Here is a 23,510-nt window from a genome sequence, read left to right as displayed (position 1 = left end):
GCATAATCATGATGATCTGAAATAGGCGCATCTTCTTCCAGAATTCCATTGACAGAATTCCGGAAGCCATTTTGGCTATTCCGCTTGCCATGCCTTAGTTTTTAATTCTTGGTATAAATCAAACAAAGCTGAAAGGGAACACAAAGTTCTATAGTTTAAGGAAGGCTGTTAAGTTTGACGATTCTTCGGTCGTTCAAAATTAAATGCATAGTAGGTTTGGTTAGGATAAGATTTTTAATAAAAAACTTTCCCTGGTAGAATTTCATTTTTTAAATACAAAAGCATAATCCCAATTAAACACTTTTAAATATGAATCTAACAACATCAATTTTATGTTATAAAAGTTATACGCGTTAGTTAAACCCTTACTACTAACAAAACCTAATACATCTTGTATTTTTGAAGGGAGTATATTGATAGATATTTGCTCGTTCATATTGAATATACTGCTCTCTGCTATTGAATATACTGCTCACCAGAAGCCGGCACAGTGAATCTGCCACCTATGTTGTATTTTTTACCAACTATTTTGTATACTTTAATATTACAAATAGTCGTGCATATTGGTTCTATCTTATTTTATCTTTAAAGTACAAATTTATCATGGAAGCACGTTATGTTTTAAAAATCTTACAAATGATCTATTCCAAATAATACTAAGATAGGCACAATTCATATTTATGCATCGAAAAGCACGGGTATTTAGCTACTTAACTGTATCCATGGCAGCCTGTTGACGGCTTGACGCAAGCTAGGTCTGCACCACAGCCACTTTAAACTGCTTGTTAGGTAACCATCAGAATCTAAGCACAATTGAGATGCAACCAAGTTTTTACGGTTTTCCATGTTCACAAGCATAACACACTAACTGCCAGACCCGGAATGTTGCCATTAGCAACGCAACCCTTCAGCATTCTTGACATTACAAGATTCAGCTATTTCCATCTACCTTGATGTCTCAATCTTGGGCATCGCTTCCTTCCTCCAGTGCTTCTTTCTCCCTTTGTTGCTCCACTGCTCCACAATAGTTCAACATGCGTAAATGCGCACCCAAGCATACCAGATAACCAACAAATGAGCTGAAAAGAAACCCGGCTGGATCAGACATCAGTTACACAATATCTGCAATCTCAGCCAGTGCTTTCTGCGTGCGCTTCTCGAGTTTGTCGATCCTCTTCTGCACGTCTCGTTTCAGATCCCAATTTGGATTCTTTGGTGCTATGTTTCCAAAAGGGTCCTGCAAGAGAAAAACTAGTGTTGACAGTATTGCAATGGTGTTTGGTAAGTGTGTGAAACAAATAATACCACAATACTAGTACCTCCAGTTGCTTTGGCTCTGCAGTTTCAGCAGAAATTGGATCTTCAAACTTTGGAAGGGAAACTGGAGCCAGCTTACCACCCCGAAGTTGCTCGTCATGAGGAAGGTAGTTTCTGAACTTCATGGCTGGGATATCACTGCATGGAAACATTGAAAAGCCATGAGCATATATCATATTATACAGGATCAATCCACAAAAACCATAACCCAAGGACCCAAAGAACTTTAAATGCTAATATTACATGTTCGTTCAACAACAAACTAACACGATACACATCCTTGCAAACAATAAGGCCAGCAAGCCACCCAACATAAATAAGAAGGTAGTTTACAACCTATTGTCCAGTGAACACTCGCAGGAAATTTTATCTAAACAATTTGTCATGTAAATTATTTATCGATCAGTGACCTGTTTGATTTTTACGAGGTCTATACGATGAGATTGCAAACATCAGCCTTTGCAATGAAAACTATAACTTATATCCAATTAAGTTTACACCAGAATCACAAGCATTCAACTGCGTGAATGACTAAACAATGTCAGAATGATTATATGCAGAATATATAATGCAAAATATGGGTTATATTTGATGCACTCCTTGCTCAAGCATGCTAAGCAAAGCCTGTCTTCCAGATTAACTTACTCATCATCGTTAACTTTGTCAGAGTCCTCACGGGGGGTAATGTTCTCCTTTGAGGCCTCCTCAACCTCAGGTGTGTGCAGGGGAGCTGGTAAAGTTGGATTCTCCAGTTGTTGTGCTATGGTGTCATGGTTCCCATTTCTAAATGCAGTCAATGAGAATAGCAATCAGATAGATGAACCAAGTCAGCTGATAAAAATAGTAGACAAGATTTATGTCTTCCTAAGTTAGTTTATTTGGTATTCTCATATTTAGAGCAGTAAACTAGTACGTGATCAAAGTATGACATGGTAGATAAAAAGCATGATTCATTTCCAGCAGCAGAGTGGCATGTAGGTTGATGCTAGGGCAAGAAATCCCCCAATTACTTACTGGTGGGGAAGAAGGGGGAGAGAATTAGTACTTATTGGTGGTGTCCGACGGTGGTGGAGAGGAGGTCCTTGGCAGCGCGAAGGGCGAGCAGGCGGTCATGGAGAGCGGCAGCGTCTTCCATCTCCTCTCCTCTCCTATGGTGGAATCGATCGATCTGTGGGAGTGGGAGGGAGGCGGCGTGTGGAGTCCGTGGAGTGAGAAGGGAAGGGAAGGAAGGAGGGGGCGTGCGTGCGTGCGTCGCTATGGGCTAATTGGGCCAAATCCAAAGAGTAATGGGCCTAGCAGATCTCTCTCGCTCTCCTCCTCTGAAGAGAGGAGCGGCCGGCGTCGGAGAAGAAGCATGCGCATCCCCTTCCCCGTCGTCGGTTCGCTTCTCTCCTCGCGCTCGCGTCCTCCCTTCTCCGCCTTCGGTTCGCTTCTCTCCTCGCGATTCTCCGCCTTCGCCATGGCCACCCCGCCGCCAGTGCCCAGGAAGGTGCCGCGAGAGCTCCTCCAGCACGGCGATGTCCGCGTCGACAACTACTACTGGCTCCGCGACTACTCCCGCTCCGATCCCGACGTCCTCGCCTACCTCCGCGACGAGAATCATTACACCACCACCATCATGTCTGATATCAATGCTTCTTCTTGCAACGCAACGCACTACCCCTTCCCCTAAGCTAAATCCCCCAACCAAACCATACCCCCTACCTACTAGACCAGATCAATTCTTCAATCTATACTCGTTGCTTTCTCTCCAATGTCGCTCAATGGGCCATTCCCAAGCAGGGGGATTGGCCAAATTTCATTAAGATAAAGAGAATTTACATGTAATGTCGCTCAATCTATGATGTCATTGCTGCCACGGTCTGCCATCTTGCATATCTCAATTTTGCATGTATGCCCATATTGCATATTCGCAACCTTCACTATATACAAGTTGAAATTAGTCAATGCATTTCCAACCTTCACTATATACAAGTATACAACCTCGTATGGATGGTTTGATCTATTTTATTTTATTTTATTTATTTTACTTTTCTTTTCTTTTCTTTTCTATTATGGCGGTGATCGCTCTCTCTTTCTCTTTATGCTGATCACGCCCAACTCTCAACTCTCTTTAGATGTGAAGAAGCTTGAGGACGACATATATGCTGAAATTAGAGCAAGAATCAAGGAGGATGATATAGAAGCGCCTCTTCGCAAAGGCCACTATTACTACTACAAAAGAACACTGGCTGGCAAGGAGTATGTGCAGCACTGCAGGCGTCTCGTGCCAACTGATGGTCCTATTACAGTCTATGATGTCATGCCCACTGGACCCAATGCTCCTCATGAGCATATTATTTTGGATGAGAATGTCAAGGCCGAGGGCCATGACTACTATAGCATTGGGGCTTTCAAGGTATCATTTCTATCCCCCCACTCCTGTGTCCAAGTCTCATTGTCTCTGCTCCTCTTATGCATGTGCCTCTTCAACCTCTCTTATATGCATTTCAGGTCAGTCCTAATGGTAAGCTAGTTGCTTACGCACAAGACACTAAAGGCGATGAAATTTACACTGTTTACATTATTGATGCCGAGAGTGGAAAATATATTGGCCAACCACTTGAAGGAATTACTTCTGACATTGAGTGGGCTGGTGATGACTACCTTGTTTACGTCACAATGGACGCCATTCTCCGGCCAGATAAAGTATGTGCCCTCTTCTTCTGGCCCCTACATGACATGTGTCTTGGTACAAGGTGTATGTACAACACAAGGGTCCTTTGCTGGACATATTGCATATTGTCATTCAACTAGCAAATGGCATTTCTCTAGAAATAAATTAACAAAGTCTTCGATTCATCATCGTATTAAATGCAATTACCCCAGGTCATCATTACTCTCTCAAGCTATTAATTGCAATCCTGTGTGGAATATACTATTCTTAGAAATTTCTCTTAGGATTTCTATTCGCAATTCCTGTTCAAGAAAATGCTAGTGATCTGTTCAGACTATTGATTCATGCCAAAGTCTGTTGAGACTCTTGTTGTTACAGTACCAAATTTTGGTACTACCGGCAAACCGACAACGTGTTTCTTTCCTTTTTTTTTTATGCACTGCTTTTTAATATTTATGTTGACTTTTTCCTTTATTTTATGGTCATTTTAAGGTATGGTTGCACATGTTAGGATCTGATCAGTCAAATGATATATGCTTGTATCATGAAAAAGATGATATGTTCTCCCTTGGCCTCCGAGCTTCTGAAAGCAAGCAGTATTTGTTTGTTGAATCTGGAAGCAAAAGCACAAGCTTTATATTCTACCTGGAAGTATCCAAACAGAATAAGGAGCTTGTGGTTTTAACTCCTCGTGTTAATGGTATTGATACAACAGCCAGTCATCGTGGAAACCATTTTTATATTAAGAGGAGAAGTGAGGAATTCTATAACTCTGAATTGATTGCTTGCCCATTGGACAATGTAGCTGAGACCACTGTCTTGCTACCACACAGAGAAAGGTAGTCACTTAACTGTTCTTTAAGTTCCTATGATTATATTTCTGGTTGATGGGTCATGTATCTATAGCTAGTATACAAATATTGTATACAGTTTTCTAAAAAGTTGGTCCTAGCCACCGGCGGTGCTGTTGCTACGCATGAATGATGGTGCATTAGGCGTCAACCTGCCTTGGGGGCTCTTGTACTGCTATTTTAGTATTCAATTGTCTATGTTGTGGAAACTCCATTCTTGAGGTGATTTGATCTATATTTTTTTATTTATTTCGCACTTTCTAATTTTGGGTTGATACACAAATGATACATTATAACAGTTTTTCACTTGACAATTTGACATCATCCATCCAACTCAGCAGGGGAGGCACTGGTAGCAGTAGCATAAGACATCACATAAGTTCAAATTCATCACTAGCAAACATATGAATGCACTAGCCTTGATTTTTATACAGGATTCAAAATAAGAGAGCTGACTTTTTCGTATGAATACTGAAACTGCAAGGATAGCTCATGGCTACTACATAGACCTTTTCTCTTTGGAACTTAACTGATCAAGAATAATTCTGAGAAACTGTATAGATTTTTTATTTTATTTTTTTATTAAGGAATTTTGCAAGAAGTTTGATATCCTTGCAGTAATATTCCAGAGTGTTTGTATCTAGTGTGCTCTAGTTTTTTTAAAAATTAATTTAATTATGTTATCAATATACAATATAATGCTGTATCTGATAGTGAAGTTCACTTCAAAAATATCTTGAAGAATTTAGTTATGTTATCAATATGGAAATGTATCGTGCTGCTTCTGATAGAGTGCCTAACGGACAACTTTACTTAGCCATTGCTTGTTAACTTAAATTATTCTGCATATTGCTTGTTCTTTGCCCTCTCACCGATGGATCTATTGTGTATTAGGGCTGCATTGCCCAGAGACAGTGTTAGTATCACAACCGCATTAAAAAGTTGAAACTCTTTCCAGTGTGAAAATACAGGACTTCCAGCTCTTTGAGAATCATGTTGCTGTATATGAACGTCAAAATGGTCTACCTAAAGTAACTGCATATCGCCTACCAGCCACTGGAGAGCCAGTTGGGCAGCTTCAGGGAGGCCGAGAGATTGATTTTGTTGATCCAGCATATGATGTGGAACCTGAGCAATCACAATTTGGTTCATCTGTTATCCGGTTCCATTATAGCTCAATGAGGACCCCACCGTCAGTTTTTGACTATGACATGGATTCAGGAGTGTCTGTGCTGAAGAAGATTGATACTGTAAGATATCAGTTGCACTACCTTAATTAGTTTTCTGTTATTTTGATCAATAACAAACTAATTGATATGTTGGCTTGTTTAATAACAAGGTATGCTCCTGAGAATAGGTTAGTCGTGTTAGGCATGACTTGTGCATTTTTTTCTTATTAAATTCCACCCTGTACATGTCTGCGTTGCTTAAAGCACAACAAACATTGATTACTTGTAAAAGTATGTTGCTGATGATCTAGTACCCTAACAAATACACACTGCGATTTTGTTTTACCAAACCTAGTCCTTGTAAAAGTTATGAAAGAAATATACTTCTTGTGAGAAATTCACTGATATGATATTTGTGTTGACAGTGTAGATCACTTTATTTGAGTTAGTGGTTGTAATCTGAATGCACATTTACAGACAGTAGCTTTTTATGTTTTGGAATGAGGTGCTGATCATAGGAGGTTTTCATCAGTGATTTTGTTTTTTATTAACATGAACTGAATGGTTTGAATTGTAGCATTTGCACAATTATCATGTTTGCAAGCACCACTTTATGTGCAGTAACACAAGTAGTAGGGACGGCAAATGGACCAATGGTACTGGTCCCTGGCAGGGGATAGTCCTACACCTGTCTCCAAACACCTAAAAATGCTCCGTTCTCAAGCACCACCCCTCCCATTCCCCACCCCCACCAGGGGAACAGGTCCACATACAGCTATTCACCCAAAACAAATCACATCTTGGTTTATGATGCGAACTAGAAAATGAAAACAAAATTGATCACAAATCAGCAAAGCAGTCACAGGTTCGACATTGCCAGCCATATGAAAGCACAAAACTGATTCCAAGAACAGATTGCAAGCCAGATATGAAACTATGAATGCACAAAATTCTGAAATAACCAAAAATATATCTGTTCACAAGTCACAACCTGTCTAGATACGAGCTTCATGGGCATTTGGCACTCATGGACCAAAGAACTCAAAGAGAGAACTATGTTATAGGAATGGATTCATGAGGAGGGCATGTACTACTAGTGATTTGTATGGACTTGCTGTGTGCCTGTGCTCGAAGACGGAGGTCATGAACAGTGTGAAGTCCAGCTGCAGTGAGACTCAGAGGCTTCGGGGTGTTGCTGCGTTGCTGGAGGAGAAGGGCGGAGTGTCCATTATTCTTGAGGATGAGCACCTCACAGCTGCTATGCTTCAGGATGAGGGGAATGACCGGTGGAGAACGATGCATTGAGCCGGCTAGGGCAGAACAGCAGCAGTAGAGGGGAATGACCGAATAGGGATCTCGTGTCTTGTTATTGGGTTTGGATTATATACCATGACCATGCTATAACTATGGCATGCATCGGCTTGCGTGGGGGATCGGGATGGTGTTTTGCTTGGTATCTATTTTACTCTGACCAGTACGTCTACCTACTGAATAATCAGGTAGAAAGTTGCTTTTAGTTATTTGATGCTAGAGAGGCACTTTGAGCTCTTTCTGACTTGAGATTTTAAATATTTTTTAGGTCCTAGGTGGATTTGATGCATCAAACTATGTAACAGAAAGAAAATGGGCTGCCGTTTCTGATGGCACCCAAATACCCATGACCATTCTATACAGAAAAGATCGTGTGAATCTTGATGGCTCAGACCCGATGCTGCTATATGGCTATGGCTCCTATGAGGTAAGCAATCCTTTTCATTTTCAAAGAAACAAGAAAACAAAGTCTGCATCTTTTTTTTTTAGATAAAAGGCTCATTTTTTGAGCCCAGCTTTTACTGAAAGCAGAACGAGGTAGCAAAAGGTGCTGCTGGGGTTATCAGCTTACAGACCAGGTTCAAAACGACCAGTAGCCAAACCACCCATCACAGACTAACAAAACATCTTACAAGGACAGACGTTCGGAAGACCAAACTACCTCTTAACAGTCCAAAACGAAAAACACTAATTTAACCTATTCCGGTTCTCCTTCGTTGTTTCAAGTTCCCAGCCGCTTTCTGAATCTCTTGGATCATTTGTTCCAGGATAATATCTTCCCTTTGCTTCAGTAGCGCCTTCCAGTGCCTAAGAAGTGAGATAATACAAAAAATGATGTTAAAGGAGAAGAAATCATTTTTTCCCCTAAAGATCATATCATTTTTAGTAGCCCACAGATTCCAACTAATAGCAGCAAGCAGGGCAATCCTGACTCGAATCTGCTTATTACCAGCTCTTCCCAACACTAACAAGTGATAACGTTCAAAATTCACAGGAATATTACTCCATCCTAAAGCATCTCTGCATACACACCAGACAAAAACCGCCATGGGGCAACCAAAAATGATATGTTGAGTGTTTTCTGGCAAATTATGCAAGCAGAAAAACTCATAACCTCCCCATCCTCTTTTTTTCAATTGAACTACCGATTGAATCCTATCTTTCTCTGCCAGCCATAGGAAATGTTTAAATTTGGAATGGGGCATTCCAAATGGTCTCCATTCTCAAATCCTTTACACCTCGGAAAGTTAAAGCCCTATACATAGACTTCACAGTAAAACACTTATTGTTCTCCAAATTCCACAGGATTTTGTCAGTATCTCCTATCAAATGAATATCTCTAAGCTTCCTTTCTAGCTCTTGCCAGCAGCTCAAGTCATACTCACTAAACTATCTCCTAAAGGTTAAACTACGAAAGGTACCATCTATCACCTCCTTAACCATCACATCTTGTTGATTACAGCTTTTAAAAATATTACTATTCATCACCTTGAGAGGAACCTCCTCTAGCCAAACATCATTCCAGAAGCTGATCTGGTCCCCACGTCCCATCACCCATTTACTTCCTAGGTTGAACCATCTCTTAATTTGAATCAACCCTTTCCAAAATTGAGAAGCACCATCTCAATCATGCTGGAAAAAGGCAGAATTCTAAAGGTATTTTCTCCTTAGGAGATTCAAACAAGGGCTATCTTTGTCAGACAGGATATCAAAAATCCATTTTGACAGTATAGCAACCTTCATACTTCTAGTGTTAATAAGTAACTCCACTTAATCATGTGATATCTCTTTTTTTCACTAATACCAGCCCAGTAAAATCTTCCTCTGATAAAATCCATCTTTTTATGAATCCCCTCAGGGAGAAGATACAAACCTATAGTGTAATTAGGAATAGCTGAAAGACAAGAAGTTATCAACACATCTCTACCTCCATAAGACATGCTACCGCAGATCCAAGAACCTAACCTCTTCTCTATTTTGTTAGGAATGTGTTTAAAGTGAAAAATAGAAATCTTATCAGGGCCAATAGGAAAACCTAAATATTTCATAGGGAAGCTCCCCTTAGGGAAATTTAACATGTTAGCAACTCTAATATGGTCCTCATCACTCAAACCCACTCCAAAAACTTCATTTTTATGAAAGTTTATTTTCAAGCCTGACATCTCTTCAAAAACAGTACATAAGAAATTTAGTAATAGCTATTTCCTTATTACAAAGAGGAATAAAAATCACAGTGTCATCAGCATATTGTAAATGAGTTATACCTGCTTGAAATATATTAGGAACTAAACCAGACAAAAGGCCAACATTCTTAACACTATCAAAAATAGCAGCCAGAGCATCACTAGCTAAATTAAAAAGAAGAGGGGAAAGACGATCCCCCTGTCTCAAGCCTCTATAGGTATGGAAGAACTGATTGTTTTCATTGTTAATTTTGATAATCACTTTACCACCTCTAATGCAAGCATTTTCTCAACCTATCCATTTCTCAGAGAAACCCTTCCTTCTCATCACCTTTGTTACAAAATCCCATCTTACTCTGTCATAAGCCTTTTCAATGTCATTTTTCCAAAGGATACCATGTTAGTAGTTTTTAATTCATTTATCACCTCATGAACCATCACGCTTCCCTCCAGAATAGACCTGCCTGGGATAAAGTCAGTTTGAGTAGGAGCTATAATCTTATTAGCAACTCTAGTAAGCCTATTAGTAATCACTTTATTAACAATCTTGAAACATTTATTAAGAACACAAATAGGTCTATACTGTTTAATATTGGCAGCATCTGTAATTTTAGGAACCAGAGTAATAAGCCCAAAGTTCAATCTCTTCAGATCTAGTTCCCTGTTATCCAGCATAATCAGCATCTGTAAAAAACTCATCCTTTAAGTCGTTCCAAAAAGTCTTTTAGAAATGAATAGGGAAATCATCAGGGCCTGGAGCAGTATTATTTTTTGGCACTCTTGATAACCTTATCCAGCTCTTCTCTAGTAAAGGGTGTAGAAATATCTATGAGATCTTCATCCAGTCCATAACTATTTTCCCACACAGAATCACTCAGGTGCACATGGCTAGTTTGAAAACATCATCTTGGATGCATACACCCATTTAGAAAGTTTTGTGTATTCATGTTTCAGATCTGTGTTATCCATGCAGCTATTTGTTATGTTTGCTATCCATTTTACCTCTAGCAATGTTCAACGGATGAAAAAACATTTCCACTATAATTCAAAGTTTGCGACTTGCATTGGGGCCATTGACAGATTCAAAGTTCCAGCAAGTAGACTTTGTCCTGATTTGTTATGCTACCATACATTTATTTTTCACATTTTTATGCCAACAGATATGTATAGATCCGAATTTTAGGAGATCGAGATTCTCTCTAGTTGACAGGGGCTTTATATATGTGATTGCTCATATTCGTAGAGGCGGTGAAATGGGACGTAAGTGGTATGAGGATGGGAAGCTATTGAATAAGAAAAATACTTTCACTGATTTTATTGATTGTGCTGAGCACTTGATTGAAAACAAGTACTGTTCCAAGGAAAAGCTTTGCATCAATGGCAGAAGTGCAGGTGGCCTATTGATGGGTGCTGTCCTAAATATGAGGCCTGATTTATTCAAGGCAGCTGTTGCTGGAGTTCCCTTTGTTGATGTTCTTACAACTATGCTTGATCCAACTATCCCGTTGACTACATCTGAGTGGGAGGTACCCATGCTCTCAGTTGTGCATTTATGCTAACTTTTATTTCCATGCTTAACTGTCTTGTCATTTTTGTACATTAGCATAAATAAGACAGTGATTGTGACCTTTTGGGCAATGTTCATTGGTGTCTTTATCATTGCCTGGCTCTCCTGAATCATGCTTGCTTAAAGTATTGCCTTAGTTTTTACTAAATTGGTAAGTTACATATATATCCGTCTCTTATATCAATAGCTGAGTACAAGCTGAGATCAAAGGACTGACGATCTTGCTATATCAAGATGTGATATCGAACCAACCATTGAACTTGGGGGTTGTAGTGGGCCTGCACTAAGCTTGTATGGTGCTCAGTCGGCTTTCCATGTGCTCATGTTGAACTGACTGAAATAAACCATGCGTTTGTCAACCTTTGTTTGATACTCCCTCCATGTCAAAATATAAAACCTTTACTGGATTAGACACAACCTAGTACTGGTCTGTCCAGATTCGTACCAAGGTTCTGTATACTCTAGTATGAGTTTTTTATATTTTGAGCCGGAGGGAGTAGTCATAATTAAGAATGGGGTCAACCAAGTATGCTTGGAATGTAGGTTAAATAAAAGGGCATTGACCCATATGAATGTCCAAAATCTTTTATGTTATTCCCATTTCATGTTTTATTCTAGTTTATCTTCTATCTGTTCATCTGCTGTCAATAACTCATCTTCTTGTCCTTGGTCCAGGAATGGGGTGATCCAAGAAAAGAAGAGTACTATTATTATATGAAATCATATTCTCCTGTTGATAATGTAAGTGGTGATCTTTGTTCTTTACTGCTTAGATTTTACTGGGTTAAGCTTATATATGGTGGATGTTTTGGTGCTAACATATATCAAGAAATTAGGACACCACAACCGTCTCGTTTACTAGCCAAGGATTGAGATTGTGATTGTTACAATGGAATCATCATATAAAGACTAGTAAAAACATGACTTGGAATTGTGGCTGCATGTTGTTATTTGTTTATGTTATTTCTTGTATACTATTAGATGTCAAAATCAGCTTCACATATATGTTCACCTTGGTTGGTTGTGTATGTCTATGTTGCAGGTAAAAGCACAAGGATACCCTAATATCCTTGTGACTGCTGGCTTAAATGGTAGGTGGTACTTCCATTTTGAGTTTATTTGGTTATTATTGATGCACTGCAGCTGACAGAGTTTGTATGAAGTACATCCTCGTGTGATGTACTCTGAACCAGCAAAATTTGTAGCAAAGCTAAGGGAACTGAAGACTGATGACAACCTTCTGTTATTCAAGTGCGAACTTGGTGCTGGGCACTTCTCAAAATCGGGAAGGTAAGCCTTTTCCTTTTGTTTTCAAAAGTCATTCATTTTTCCCATTTTGTGTTGACCAAAGGAATAACATCCAACAAAACGACTGAGTGTTGGATATTTTGCAGATTTGAAAAACTACGAGAAGATGCATTTACTTATGCGTTCATCCTCAAGGCACTGGGAATGGCTCCAAAGGCGTCGTTGTAAAAGACCTTCCATTCAGAAGGCACTGACTGTTGTAATTGATTGGTTGTAGTAAAACATAACTTGGCTGGATCGTATCGGTCGTTTTCATTGATCCAAGTCAGTCAGTGAGACATTAGATATGACTATGGACTACACTAATGGGGTTCAGAGGATGGTTGCCGCATTTTCAACCTCTACATATATGAGCTACCGAAGACAGATATACTACTACTTCCGTTTTATAATGTAAGGTTTTATAATGTAAGATGTTTGACCCGTTTTATAATGTAAGATGTTTGACTTTTTTTGTTGTAATGTTTGACCATTCGTCTTATTCAAAAAATTGATGTAAATGTAAAAAATGACAAGTCGTGCTTAAAATTCTTCTGATAATAAAGTAAGCCACAAGCAAAATAAATGGTATTTTCATAATTTTTTGAATAAGACAAATGATCAAACGTTACAAGAAAAAAGTTAAACATCTTACATTATGAAACAGAGGGAGTATATGCTATCCATTGCGATCTGTGCTTGTGCTTTTGCTTGTAAACCAAAATTTAAATTTTTTATTTTAGATTTAGAGTTAATTTTGGGATTCTTTCATCGTATTTTATTTTTCAACCTTTGATTTTAGATCGCTAAAAACACGAATATAAAAGTTTTATTCATAAGTTATTTTTTATTTGTAAATACGTCGACACAGTGCATTGTTGTTCCCACGTACAGTTGTACGCACCAGGGAGTGTTCCATACATGGTTGACTCCAGTTATACCCCCGTTGCTAGGTTTAGGTGTACCAACGGTGTCAGGTTTTGGTGTGAGCATGTCTCTTCCATCTTTCAGCGGCAGAATGACCATGCAGTAGCATGGATGAAAGGTACTTGAAATTAAAAATTTTGAATATATTAAAAACCAAAAACTATGATAACCGCGGTTGGGAGGTAGAAACCGTGCAATTTGGCTTAGAAACCACGTGGTCTGGGATAGAAATCACTAGGTTTCTAGAGAAAACTGACAATAGTGTAAACCGAAGACCAAAGGTAAAAAGATTCAAAAAACTTAGAAAATAGTGTAAAATTATAGAAAAATAGAAAATAAGTAATATACTATAATTGTAACAGTTAGGACATATTCCATATAGCATATACATTCATGTAACTAGCAAATAATTCACATAGTATCTAACTACAACTATTTCTATTTTTCCAACAAACATCTCCATAGAAAGTATAAATGTATACTTACAAATATTTCACATAGTAACTATTACCTAACAAGTAGTAACTATGATTTTCATTTTTCATATAACCTTAACCCTACCCCACGTACAAACATATGTCTAGATGGCTACAAATCATTCATATCCTGACTAACAATTTTATTTCACATTTCCATACAACCTTATACATGCAAAGAATTATTATAATAGGAAGGTCACCAGAAATGTACCTACATATATTGTTTCTCTATACTAAAAAAATAGCCTTGGTAGCTTATACTTACAAACAATTATTATAACATGATAGTTAAACTAAAAATTAACCATCTACCTCCAAACAATTATTATAGAAAATCTACATATCATTACATACTCAAAGCATTGAAATACATTAAGCATTTAGATACATTTTATATACCCAAATCAGAAACTACAAAACCGTTGGTTTTACAGAAGAAATCTCTAAATAATAAACGGTTATCACGGTTTAAGGGCGGTAACTGTGCCATTTAGATGTCAGCTTTAGCTCCTACAAGTGCGGTCACCGCCCCCAAACCACGCGGCTTCGGCCTGGAAACCACGATTACCACGGTTGGGTTGTCTTTGCACAGTGCATTATTTTCTTTTTTTAGTCATTTTTGTTTTCACTTTGTTCTTGCGTTTAAATTTGTTTTTTCATCTATTTTTTCACTAAACATCAATACAAATCATTCTCTATTGCATTTTTTAAAAAAAATTTCTCATTTTTTTTAAATTTGGCCAAATTTTATTTGTCCTTAATGTCCGATACCGTGCCCTGGCAGAGCACGCAGTAACCAGGTTTCGTTTACCTGAAAACAACTATGGGCACTCATGAAGGTGGACGTAGGGGAAGACCGGAAGGGCAAGGTATTGGCCTGTAACTTTCCAAGGTCAGACCGTCTTGTTGGTGAACGCATGGGTGGCACTTCTGGCGTGTTATTGAACCGAAAAGAACCAGACTAAGGTTAGGAACTGTTCTCACATCGTTAGTCAGGATGTTCTGCAACCGTAATGCGACCGATTTTGATGGTGATTCTAGGCCTCATCTTTGCCTGGTGCTTATAAGACAAAATTTTAATTTTAACCTTAAATTTAGAGTTAGTTTTAAAGTTTTTCATCATAGTTATTTTAAAATCTTTGCAAACACGTATATAAAAATTTTATTAATAAATTATTTTCTATTTACAAATATACTGTTTACCGTTTAGGGAAACAAACCAAACAATGAGGTGTCTGTTTTGTTCGACGTATCATCTACAGTGTCACCTTGGGCATTCTAGATTACTTTTTGCACCTAAATATGGTCCTAATTCTATTTGTATTAGCTTTTGCTATTAAAGACATACACCGATAACTGAATAAGGTCAGCTGTAGATTTTGATTTGGCGTGGAAATTGTTGACTAATTTTGGTTCTTTGTGAAAGCTAACACAGCCAAAACTTTCTACGGGAAGCTGAATATATGTATATCACCGTAGAACTCACTGTGATTTTGTGGCCTGCGATTGCGGTAACGCTATGTCGAGTTGCTCGACTACATTGGATGGGACCAGTTGGCTGCCATGAAACATATCAATTGCACACCACCAGCAAGCCAGACACACATTGCAAGTTGTAGCACCAAATCTCTAGTGCTAACTTATACCTACCAGGACTAAACATCTACTATATATGCTCACTGCTATCTTGACTCACCGATTTTCTCCTCTTTTTACCTTTCTCGCCGAGCCACCTGCAAAAGTATCAATGAGAAACCTCCAGATTAAGAATAGCACTGCTACATCTGTGGATTGAATACTGAGTATCAAATAAAAATGGGTACCGTGGAGTATGCAATCTCTAAGTTCAAGTAAACTGAATTCATGGGGCCTAATTGATCAAGCACCGGTTGGGCTATGTAAGCCAAGATGCATGCTAGGGTGATGATATCTTATTCCTAAGAAAGAAACAACAAGAGGAACAAAAACAGGGTAGGAGGAACAAGGCATACCCAGTAGGCTGTATCTGCTTTCGTTTTCCATCGACAACCATGGGCGTTTTTTCAGGCTTGGACCTCGCTCCCTCGGACTCAGAGTCGCTCGCAACACTGGGGAAATGCGCATCGGAATCACTTGAGAGAGCTAGCCTATCGAAAATGCTTGGATCAATTGAGGTTCCTTTAAGTCGTTCTTTCAACGTTTCAAGCAAAACAATCCCTGGAAATTAAACCCATCAGTATCAGCAAGCAAATATGAGACAGATTATAAACAACAACAAGAAGAAGAAATACCGACCGAGAGCGCGCAGTATCTGCGGATCATACTGGTCAGCGAGCACAGAGAGCTTGGCATTGTCCGCGTGCGTGAAGGCCAAATCCTTCAAGCTGATGAGCAAATCCTGCGATCAAGCCAGCCGCCTCCTCTTAGATGAGAAACCGGAAAAGAAAAGGAGAGAGGGGGGAACATCATACAAGCTCAGGGTCGGAGAGGGTCCGGAGCCACCGCTGGGCGCCATGAGCAGGAGATGTTGGCTCTTGGGCAGTGGCAGATGCAAGATTTTGAGGCTCAGTACCAGGGGCGGATCCACTATTGTGGGACATGATGAGATGAACCCCCAAACTCTTTTCTTTTGGGAACCGGTCTCGTTATTATTCAGGAGAAACCCGGAAGAGAACCTATCTATCTATCTAGGGTTCATGATGCACAAGTAGAGCGCGTGGATGGATGGAGCTCGCGGGAGATGAGGAGAAGCCCGCCCCCGCCCGGCGGCCGGATTTGTTGTAATACGGTACGGGGAAGAGAGGACGGAGACAAGAAAGATACGGACGAGGGTTGCGATGTGAAGAGGAGGAGTTTGGTCTGGTTACGCTTTTCGTTGGTGGGCCGGGGCCTGCTGCTTCTCCTTCCCTGTTGTGTCATGCGCTTCAACTGATTGATAACCTTCATCATATCAGGGGTGTTTAAACTCTTCCTAGCCAATTAAATATTTAGACATTTATTATAAATAATAAATATAGACTATTAATAAAACTCATTCATAATCTTGGACTAATTCGCGAGACAAATCTAATGAGCCTAATTAATCCATAATTAACCTATGTAATGTTACGGTAAACATTTGCTAATTATAGATTAATTAGGCTTAAAAAATCATCTCATGGATTAGCTCTCATTTATAAAATTAGTTTTTTTTATTAGTCTATGCTTAATACTTCAAATTAGTGTCCAAATATCCGATATGATATATGGCTAAAAAATTTAATCCCATCTAAACAATCCCTATAACATCTCTTGTAACATTACACCTTCTGTGGAGGAAGGAAGATATTGACTTTTTTTTTCCTCTGATTTTTTTAGTCTTTATCAAATCAAATATTTGGACACCAATTAGAAGTATTAAATATAGACTATTAATAAAATCTACCCTTACTCTGGATTACGAATCTATTAAGCCTAATAAGTCCATGATTAACGAATGTGATGCTATAATAAACATTTACTAATCATGACTTAATTAAGCTTAAAAAATTTATCTAATGAAATAGTCTTTATTTATGCAATTAGTTTTGTTATTAGTCTATATTTAATACTCCTAATTAACGTCCAAATATCCGATATAACGAGTGACTAAAGAAAATCTCTTAAACCAAACAACCACATTGATACAGTATACGTTACACTTTCTATTGTGTCATGGAATAAATTTAGAACATGTATACAATGGATTATATGTCGTACTGGATCACTGGAAGACTACTACTTCAAAACTTACTGAAAACAAGATCTAGTGTTCATAATTCGATATTAAATCGCCGGGATTCAATCGGTGGGCGGCCTAGTCCTCGCCCCGATGCCCCTTGCCTGTCCGCTTCTCGCCGCCGGTTGCCGGCCTCCCTCCTTGGCTTCCTCGGTCCTCGCGGCCTCGCCTGACGCCTGTCGCTCGAGCCGGCAGACAGCACAAGTTCCCCAACGGCCAGGTCGGACGTTCATCCCCCTTTATACACGTAAACAAGTAAGTACTGAGAGGTACGAGAGGTACCGAGAAAAACGGTAAAATTGCTTAAACTTTTGTACATGCAAACTTTTTATATATACACATATCTATATCTATATCTATACTTTATAAAAAGCGGTAACGATTCTGCTATGATTTTTTTTGTCAGTCGTGAGCCCCACACTGGGTGGCGGCCACGCGGCAACCTCTGTATTCTACCTGTCCCGCGCAGAACTAGACCAAGTCGAGTCCTTGGTCCAATGGATAAGATGACTTCTATTCCTTTTCTTTAGCCAGAGCCGTTCGAACCCGCCTGGCGCCCGTGTTATTTCCTTTTCTTTAGCCAGAGCCGTTCGATCCCGCCAGGCACTCTAATCCCAATGGATAAGATGACTTCTTTTAAGGCCAGAGGTCTCCGGTTCAAACCCGCCTGGCGCCCGTGTTATTTCCTTTTCTTTAGCCGGAGCCGTTCGATCCCACCAGGCACTGCTGATTACAGGTAGAGTCCAACTAATTAATTTTTTGTAACATTGTTTGTTATTTTTTTATCACCAAATATATCAACACAATATAGATTGAAAATTTTATAACCAAAAAATTGTCCACTAAAAGTTTCTCAAAATATATCATTATTATTGTGATTTTAGAGTGGATTATTTTGATGGTTGAGCAAAGTTGATGAGTAAAATATTTTCACATACAAATATTTTATTTATGATAAAGTTTATGAATAGAATTTTTATTTGTGTTTAAAGTTTATTAATATCTATGCATAAAGTTTATGACTACAAGTAGTACTCACATATTTTCCAAATATAAAAACTAGTCAAGGGATTGGCATAGAAGCGAGGCAAGGTCAATAAGATTAAAGTACATTACTTCAGTTTAACTTGATTAAATATATTCCACTTCTCAATGTTTTCAGTCAATTATAAATTATCTCTTAGTATTTATAAGGTTAGTGTGAATGCAATTCAAGTATTGAGCTATGGAGCACACACACGTTTGGTGGAAAGGGGCAACGTGTATATCAACAAATGTTTCAGATTTAGTCAAAATATGTTTAAATTTTAGAGTTTACGTGCGTTTGGTGTGTAGGACTTTCTTATCTCCATGAGGAGTTAGAAACAAGGATTATCCACGGGAAAGAAAAGGAAAAGAAGGAAGAGTAAAATAAATAAGAAATGAAGAAGAAGATAAGAAAGAAGAGAAGATAGAAGAAAAAAAAAGGAAAGAAAAGATAAAATAAGGAGAAGCTAAAAATTCAGAAGTTAAATTTATCATATTTCATATGGTTCACATAATTAATTAATTAATTAATTAATACCGAGTTGTATATATATGTTTTAGCGGTTTCTTTAATATGTAATAATTTTTTTACTCGTAGCGAAGCACGGACATGGTTGCTAGTATACATATAAAATATATATATATATGTACACGGATATGTATTTATACACATAAAACTTTATACATATAAACTTTATACATGCAAACTATATATATATACACACACATACATACATATAAAAATTGCATATACACAAAAAAAATAATAGATATAAACTTAATATATAAAAATCTTTATACACATAAATTTATGTTGTTTTTTTGGAAGTGTTCACGCGCGTGAAATAGACTTTTTGATCCCAACAGAGGGGAACTCATTAGGGTTTTTTAGCCATATTAGGCTGTGGACCTTGGGCGCGAAACGGGCGAAATGAAGAAAAATGGCCCAATAAGCTAATTATTGGTCTGTTTGGCTTATTGGTCTGTTTGGGCTTAAATATGTTTTTTTATTCTTTTGAATACATATAGTTATACCTAGTATATACCCTTTATAATTATAGGTGGGCCCGTGTTTCTTGAGAAAAGAGATGTACGATATGTAAATTTTGGTCCATTAAGTACGATTACCGGAGTATATTTGCTGTGGGCCGTGGCATAGGAGCATATAATCATATAGTAGAACAAGTGATTAACAGATAGATGAGTCAGTAACCACGATTTGTTTTCTTTTTGCAACCGTTTTTACACTTGATTTGAAGTCAACAGATGAAACAAAACAGTGTGTACTTCTCTCTAGTATGCTCGCTCCTGGCACCGTCTTTCTCTTTTCAATTGTGCGCCAGTGAAGAAATAAAATAACAGTTGGTATGCCTATCTCTATTGTAATGCACATCACAATCATCATCATCTTTAGTTGGTGACCTCCTCCTCCTCCTCCTCTTGGCAGCGGGCCAAGACGCAATCCTCCAGGAAATTGGTGAGCTGGGAGGTATAAAGCTCCGGGTTGCTCCGATAGTGGTCGACGTGAGGCGACGACACGAAGTCGCATGCTCTCACCTCGTGCCCGGCCCGCCGTTGACTCTCCACAAACGACTCCACCGACTTGGCCGGTATTACCCTGTCGGCAGAGCTGTATATGTACAGCTGCGGGCACTTGGGCTGCTTCAACGACAAGAGCTCCATCACACCTGACAACCTCCTGCCAAAAGCAAAAGCAAAGTTACATCCTATCAGCAATTTTCAAATCTACTACCTTATTATAGTAGCAATTTACAACTTTATGAGATTCAAAGTCAACATCTATACTTTATGGACCAATTAAGCACCAATCAATCAATGAACACTTGTTGTGTCACTATTTGCATACATGACTGGGATGCTTACCTATTAATGGTTGGGTAGTTCAAAACAACATCAAACAGCTTCTCCAGCGCTGACAGTAGAATGGCCTCGGTTACTGCTGGCTTGGGATGATCCTTGTTAGACTCCACAACTAGGACGTCCGGCCTTGCATTGTTTGATCCTAGTCCTTTTGCCGCTATGCTGTGTTTTTTCATAATAGCAGCTGAGAAGCCTGAAGCCCAAACCTGCAATGAGACAAAACATGGCTAAATAACATCAAACGTGAAAGAATCATCAAAATAATAATGGCACAAACAATGGAACTAGGGTGTGCACAATTTTTGAAGCCTGGAATTAAATATCAAACCTTACTTTTGCTCCAATAAGGTTGAGCAGGTACAATAGCAGGTTATAAACCAGCTGTAAGAATATTTTAAACAGATAAGAGAGGAGAGAGAAGAGAGAAGAGAGGTGGACTAATTTGTAGCCAGCTGCACGTGGACTCCAAGACAAAATATATGTATGACATGTGGGACCATGTATTGATATTTTGTAGCTAGCTATTGTATAAATTGGCTATTAGATTGACTATAGATGAATTGGAGCTAGTAGTTGGCTAACTTGCTCTAAGGTTGTTGTTTTGCTCTAATTTACCTGAGAATCAGGGACAGCAACAGGCGCTGAGTCAACTACACAGCCCTTAATTTTGTCCACTGCAGAAGGATCCTGCCTCTGTAAATTCTCGAGTATTACGCCGTAGCTGCAGCAACAGATAACGAACAAATTAAGCCTGAAATCTCAGGATTATATGTTAGGTGCTGAAGAGGGAAAAGGCATAGTTAATACCAAAGCCAGCCAGTATTACTGAAGGTGTGGAAAACGATCTTCTTCCCATCCTCCTCGCTAACCCAATCAGCGAGGTGCTGTGCAAGCATCTCTACATTCTTCTCAGCCTTCCCTCCAGCATTGTAGCTAACAATGTCAGACATGGGGAGGGTGAAGGTGACTGCATGGAAACCTATGGAGGTATACCAATCGGCATATCTCTTGAGGTGCTTCTGCCTGGAGCCCAACCAGCCTAGCAAAACCACCACTGTCTGAGACCTGCCACCACATGAGTCACGACAGACCTTGGGGTCCGGCAGATGCCAGCGGTACAGAACATCCGACGAAGAAGACACGGTGGTCAGTGCCTCCTCTTCCGAGGGTCTGGAAAACTTTGCATAATGGTACACCGTCTGGATGACTGGCAAAGATGCAGCGGCAGGCGGGTGCAAATTCTGCAGATTGCATGGCGAGAATTGCAGGCGAGACATGGCAGGAGCTGGAGACATGGCTGATGCTGATACATCAGGTGTGGTGGCTGGAATCGAGACATCATCGACGGGTGGCTCAGGAAGCTTGTGGTGAGAGAGCCTGTCAGGCAGGTCAATGGAGGAGACAGCAGCAAAGGCAGCAACCGCCATGGCAGAGAGGGGGCGGTGGAAGGAAGCCATCATGGAGGGGAGAAATCAGATTGATTGTTTTTGTTTTGCCTCTCCCTCCTACCCTGGCTGGCCCTGTTTCATACATATCAATCATATCATCATCATCATCATCATATATATAGTGTAACAAGAACGAGACTTGGCTGTTATGATCGGACGCGGTTATAATATTGAATTGAATACGATTCGGCTATACATACAGTTCCGGATCGAATACGTTTGTTGTCATGCACATTATTTGCGTGCTCCTATTGACCTAGTAATAATCTACCACATGCAGTATAAGTAAAAGGATAGAAAAGAAAATCGGTGAGGGTCAAAATAGGTAGGTACCTGTGGCTGTGGATGTGGAGATGGAGTTGGAATCGGAAACGGGCTGGGCTGGCTGTCAAAATGACAGCCAAGCCCGGTGAATGACACCAACTCCAACTTGTCCCTGCATGCAATCAAATTCAATTAAGGCAAGAAGAAGAACAAGTATCTGGTACTAGCTGTATTACTACCATAGAACGAACCAAAAGAAAAGGCGAAACCGAAAAGAAAAAAAAAGTCCTTTGTTGCAATAATACGGAGCAGAGAAGAGAAAGAGAGAGATTTGAAGGGTGTGATTGGTGAAAGCGATTGATTTGCGAGGGGGGGGGTCCAGGAAATTCACGACGACTCCTCCGCATTACAGGGAAAGGGAGAGAGATAGAGGAAGAAGGAGATCAAAATTTGCCTTGGTCCAAATTGAATCTGTAGCAGGGGAGGGGGGGGGGGAATTAGAGGGAAGAAAATCAAGAGAATCCATGGAGATGGAGGCCGTCGACACCAGATGAGATTGGGAGGAAGAGGAGAGGCTTACCAGGCCAAATGAACAAGGAAGGAAGGAAGGGAGATTGGCGTCTCCTGACCCGACCTGACCTCCCTCCCTCCCTCCCTGAATATAGGGAGGTCCGGAGCGGCGGCGGCGCTCCTTCCTTCCGTCGACGTCTTTTCTTTTCTTTACTCTTCTTGTTGGGGCCAACGAGTCCTACTCCTCCTCTGCGTCAATCCACCGCTAATTTTAATTAAATTAATTTAATTTAAAGGGAAAAAATCGGGTGGGTACCACTAGCACTACCTGTTGGTTGGTTGGTCCTCCTCCTCCTCAACTCCAACCCATGGAATCTACTCTCACCTTCACGGGGGAATATCCACTGTTCCACCCGTTCGTCCCCAAGAATTTGCCATTGAGTTCCTGGTATTTTTAGGATTTGTCGCTTCAGCCGTAACATTTTCAGATTTTGTCCTCACGATTAAATTCTAATATTTTTGATTTTGACATCCAAATAATATAATCTTTTATATTAAATAACAAGATAATATAGGTTTGAATAATATAAAATCGTGTATTAAATAAGAAGATAATCGAGATGCGGTTATGTGAATGTATGTCTCCTCTCCTCCATTGAAATGCGACTATTCAAATCCGATCGAAACATATTAGTATTCGATCCGAATTTTGTGTCCACCACACTGTTCACACATCTTAATTCAAATTAATATTCAACATAGATATTCTAATCCGGCTTTTATATATAATATACGGTTCGGTCGTTGCCTAATTCAAATTCAGTCGTTTACACGCCTACTATTAACAGCGGCGGAGGGGACACGTTTATTATCAATGGCACGGTAGCCACGAAAATCA

At 39.4% G+C, this 23,510-nt stretch overlaps 4 protein-coding genes across 5 annotated transcripts; 1 reads left to right on the top strand and 3 right to left on the bottom strand.

Moving 5' to 3' along the window:
• Positions 1-724: 724 nt before the first annotated feature.
• Positions 725-2,443, bottom strand: LOC102707687 (coiled-coil domain-containing protein 12-like). 2 transcript variants are annotated; one of them, XM_040525485.1, is made up of 6 exons: positions 2,363-2,443; positions 1,963-2,100; positions 1,320-1,455; positions 1,123-1,237; positions 950-1,014; positions 725-868 (listed from the first exon to the last, which is right to left on the bottom strand). In XM_040525485.1, exons 1-5 carry the CDS (start codon positions 2,428-2,430, stop codon positions 959-961), a joined length of 513 nt encoding a protein of 170 aa, XP_040381419.1. In that variant the 5' UTR covers positions 2,431-2,443; the 3' UTR covers positions 725-868; positions 950-958. The 2 variants fall into 2 exon arrangements, with proteins under 2 accessions (XP_040381419.1, XP_040381418.1); XM_040525484.1 differs by lacking the exon at positions 725-868 and having other exon boundaries at positions 875-1,014.
• A 228-nt stretch (positions 2,444-2,671) lies between these two features.
• On the top strand, positions 2,672-12,776 carry LOC102703696 (protease 2). Its single transcript, XM_006657310.2, has 11 exons — positions 2,672-2,950; positions 3,443-3,715; positions 3,811-4,005; positions 4,466-4,812; positions 5,783-6,074; positions 7,573-7,731; positions 10,648-11,013; positions 11,730-11,795; positions 12,097-12,145; positions 12,218-12,344; positions 12,449-12,776. The coding sequence occupies exons 1-11, from the start codon at positions 2,672-2,674 to the stop codon at positions 12,528-12,530; spliced, it is 2,235 nt and encodes a 744-aa protein (XP_006657373.1). The 3' UTR covers positions 12,531-12,776.
• A 2,272-nt stretch (positions 12,777-15,048) lies between these two features.
• On the bottom strand, positions 15,049-16,526 carry LOC102703408. Its single transcript, XM_006657309.3, has 4 exons — positions 16,198-16,526; positions 16,022-16,124; positions 15,739-15,943; positions 15,049-15,480 (listed from the first exon to the last, which is right to left on the bottom strand). Exons 1-4 carry the CDS (start codon positions 16,324-16,326, stop codon positions 15,414-15,416), a joined length of 504 nt encoding a protein of 167 aa, XP_006657372.1. The 5' UTR covers positions 16,327-16,526; the 3' UTR covers positions 15,049-15,413.
• A 3,148-nt stretch (positions 16,527-19,674) lies between these two features.
• On the bottom strand, positions 19,675-22,853 carry LOC102707408 (transmembrane protein 53). The gene is made up of 6 exons (XM_006656464.3): positions 22,683-22,853; positions 22,172-22,274; positions 21,198-21,910; positions 21,006-21,111; positions 20,394-20,596; positions 19,675-20,208 (listed from the first exon to the last, which is right to left on the bottom strand). Exons 3-6 carry the CDS (start codon positions 21,848-21,850, stop codon positions 19,920-19,922), a joined length of 1,251 nt encoding a protein of 416 aa, XP_006656527.2. The 5' UTR covers positions 21,851-21,910; positions 22,172-22,274; positions 22,683-22,853; the 3' UTR covers positions 19,675-19,919.
• Between the last annotated feature and the right edge of the window lie 657 nt (positions 22,854-23,510).

The sequence above is a fragment of the Oryza brachyantha genome, chromosome 6, assembly GCF_000231095.2.
Source record: "Oryza brachyantha chromosome 6, ObraRS2, whole genome shotgun sequence".
Lineage (NCBI taxonomy): Eukaryota > Viridiplantae > Streptophyta > Magnoliopsida > Poales > Poaceae > Oryza > Oryza brachyantha.
This window is presented reverse-complemented; position numbering and strand designations above follow the sequence as displayed.

Bases quoted from the DNA above. Each gene is read 5' to 3' on its own strand.
- LOC102707408 (XM_006656464.3), bottom strand. From the start codon at position 21,850: ATGATGGCTTCCTTCCACCGCCCCCTCTCTGCCATGGCGGTTGCTGCC. The intron at 20,597-21,005 runs GTAAATTAGAGC...GTCTCATTGCAG, and splicing joins TTGCTGTCCCTGATTCTCAG to GTTTGGGCTTCAGGCTTCTC. The intron at 20,209-20,393 runs GTAAGCATCCCA...TGCTTTTGGCAG, and splicing joins AACTACCCAACCATTAATAG to GAGGTTGTCAGGTGTGATGG.
- LOC102703696 (XM_006657310.2), top strand. From the start codon at position 2,672: ATGCGCATCCCCTTCCCCGTCGTCGGTTCGCTTCTCTCCTCGCGCTCG. The intron at 3,716-3,810 runs GTATCATTTCTA...TATGCATTTCAG, and splicing joins ATAGCATTGGGGCTTTCAAG to GTCAGTCCTAATGGTAAGCT. The intron at 4,813-5,782 runs GTAGTCACTTAA...AACTCTTTCCAG, and splicing joins TTGCTACCACACAGAGAAAG to TGTGAAAATACAGGACTTCC.
- LOC102703408 (XM_006657309.3), bottom strand. From the start codon at position 16,326: ATGTCCCACAATAGTGGATCCGCCCCTGGTACTGAGCCTCAAAATCTT. The intron at 16,125-16,197 runs GTATGATGTTCC...GCTTGATCGCAG, and splicing joins CCCTCTCCGACCCTGAGCTT to GATTTGCTCATCAGCTTGAA. The intron at 15,944-16,021 runs GTCGGTATTTCT...TTTAATTTCCAG, and splicing joins GCAGATACTGCGCGCTCTCG to GGATTGTTTTGCTTGAAACG.
- LOC102707687 (XM_040525485.1), bottom strand. From the start codon at position 2,430: ATGACCGCCTGCTCGCCCTTCGCGCTGCCAAGGACCTCCTCTCCACCA. The intron at 2,101-2,362 runs GTACTAATTCTC...GACTGCATTTAG, and splicing joins CCGTCGGACACCACCAATAA to AAATGGGAACCATGACACCA. The intron at 1,015-1,122 runs ATATTGTGTAAC...ATTGTGGAGCAG, and splicing joins AGCACTGGCTGAGATTGCAG to TGGAGCAACAAAGGGAGAAA.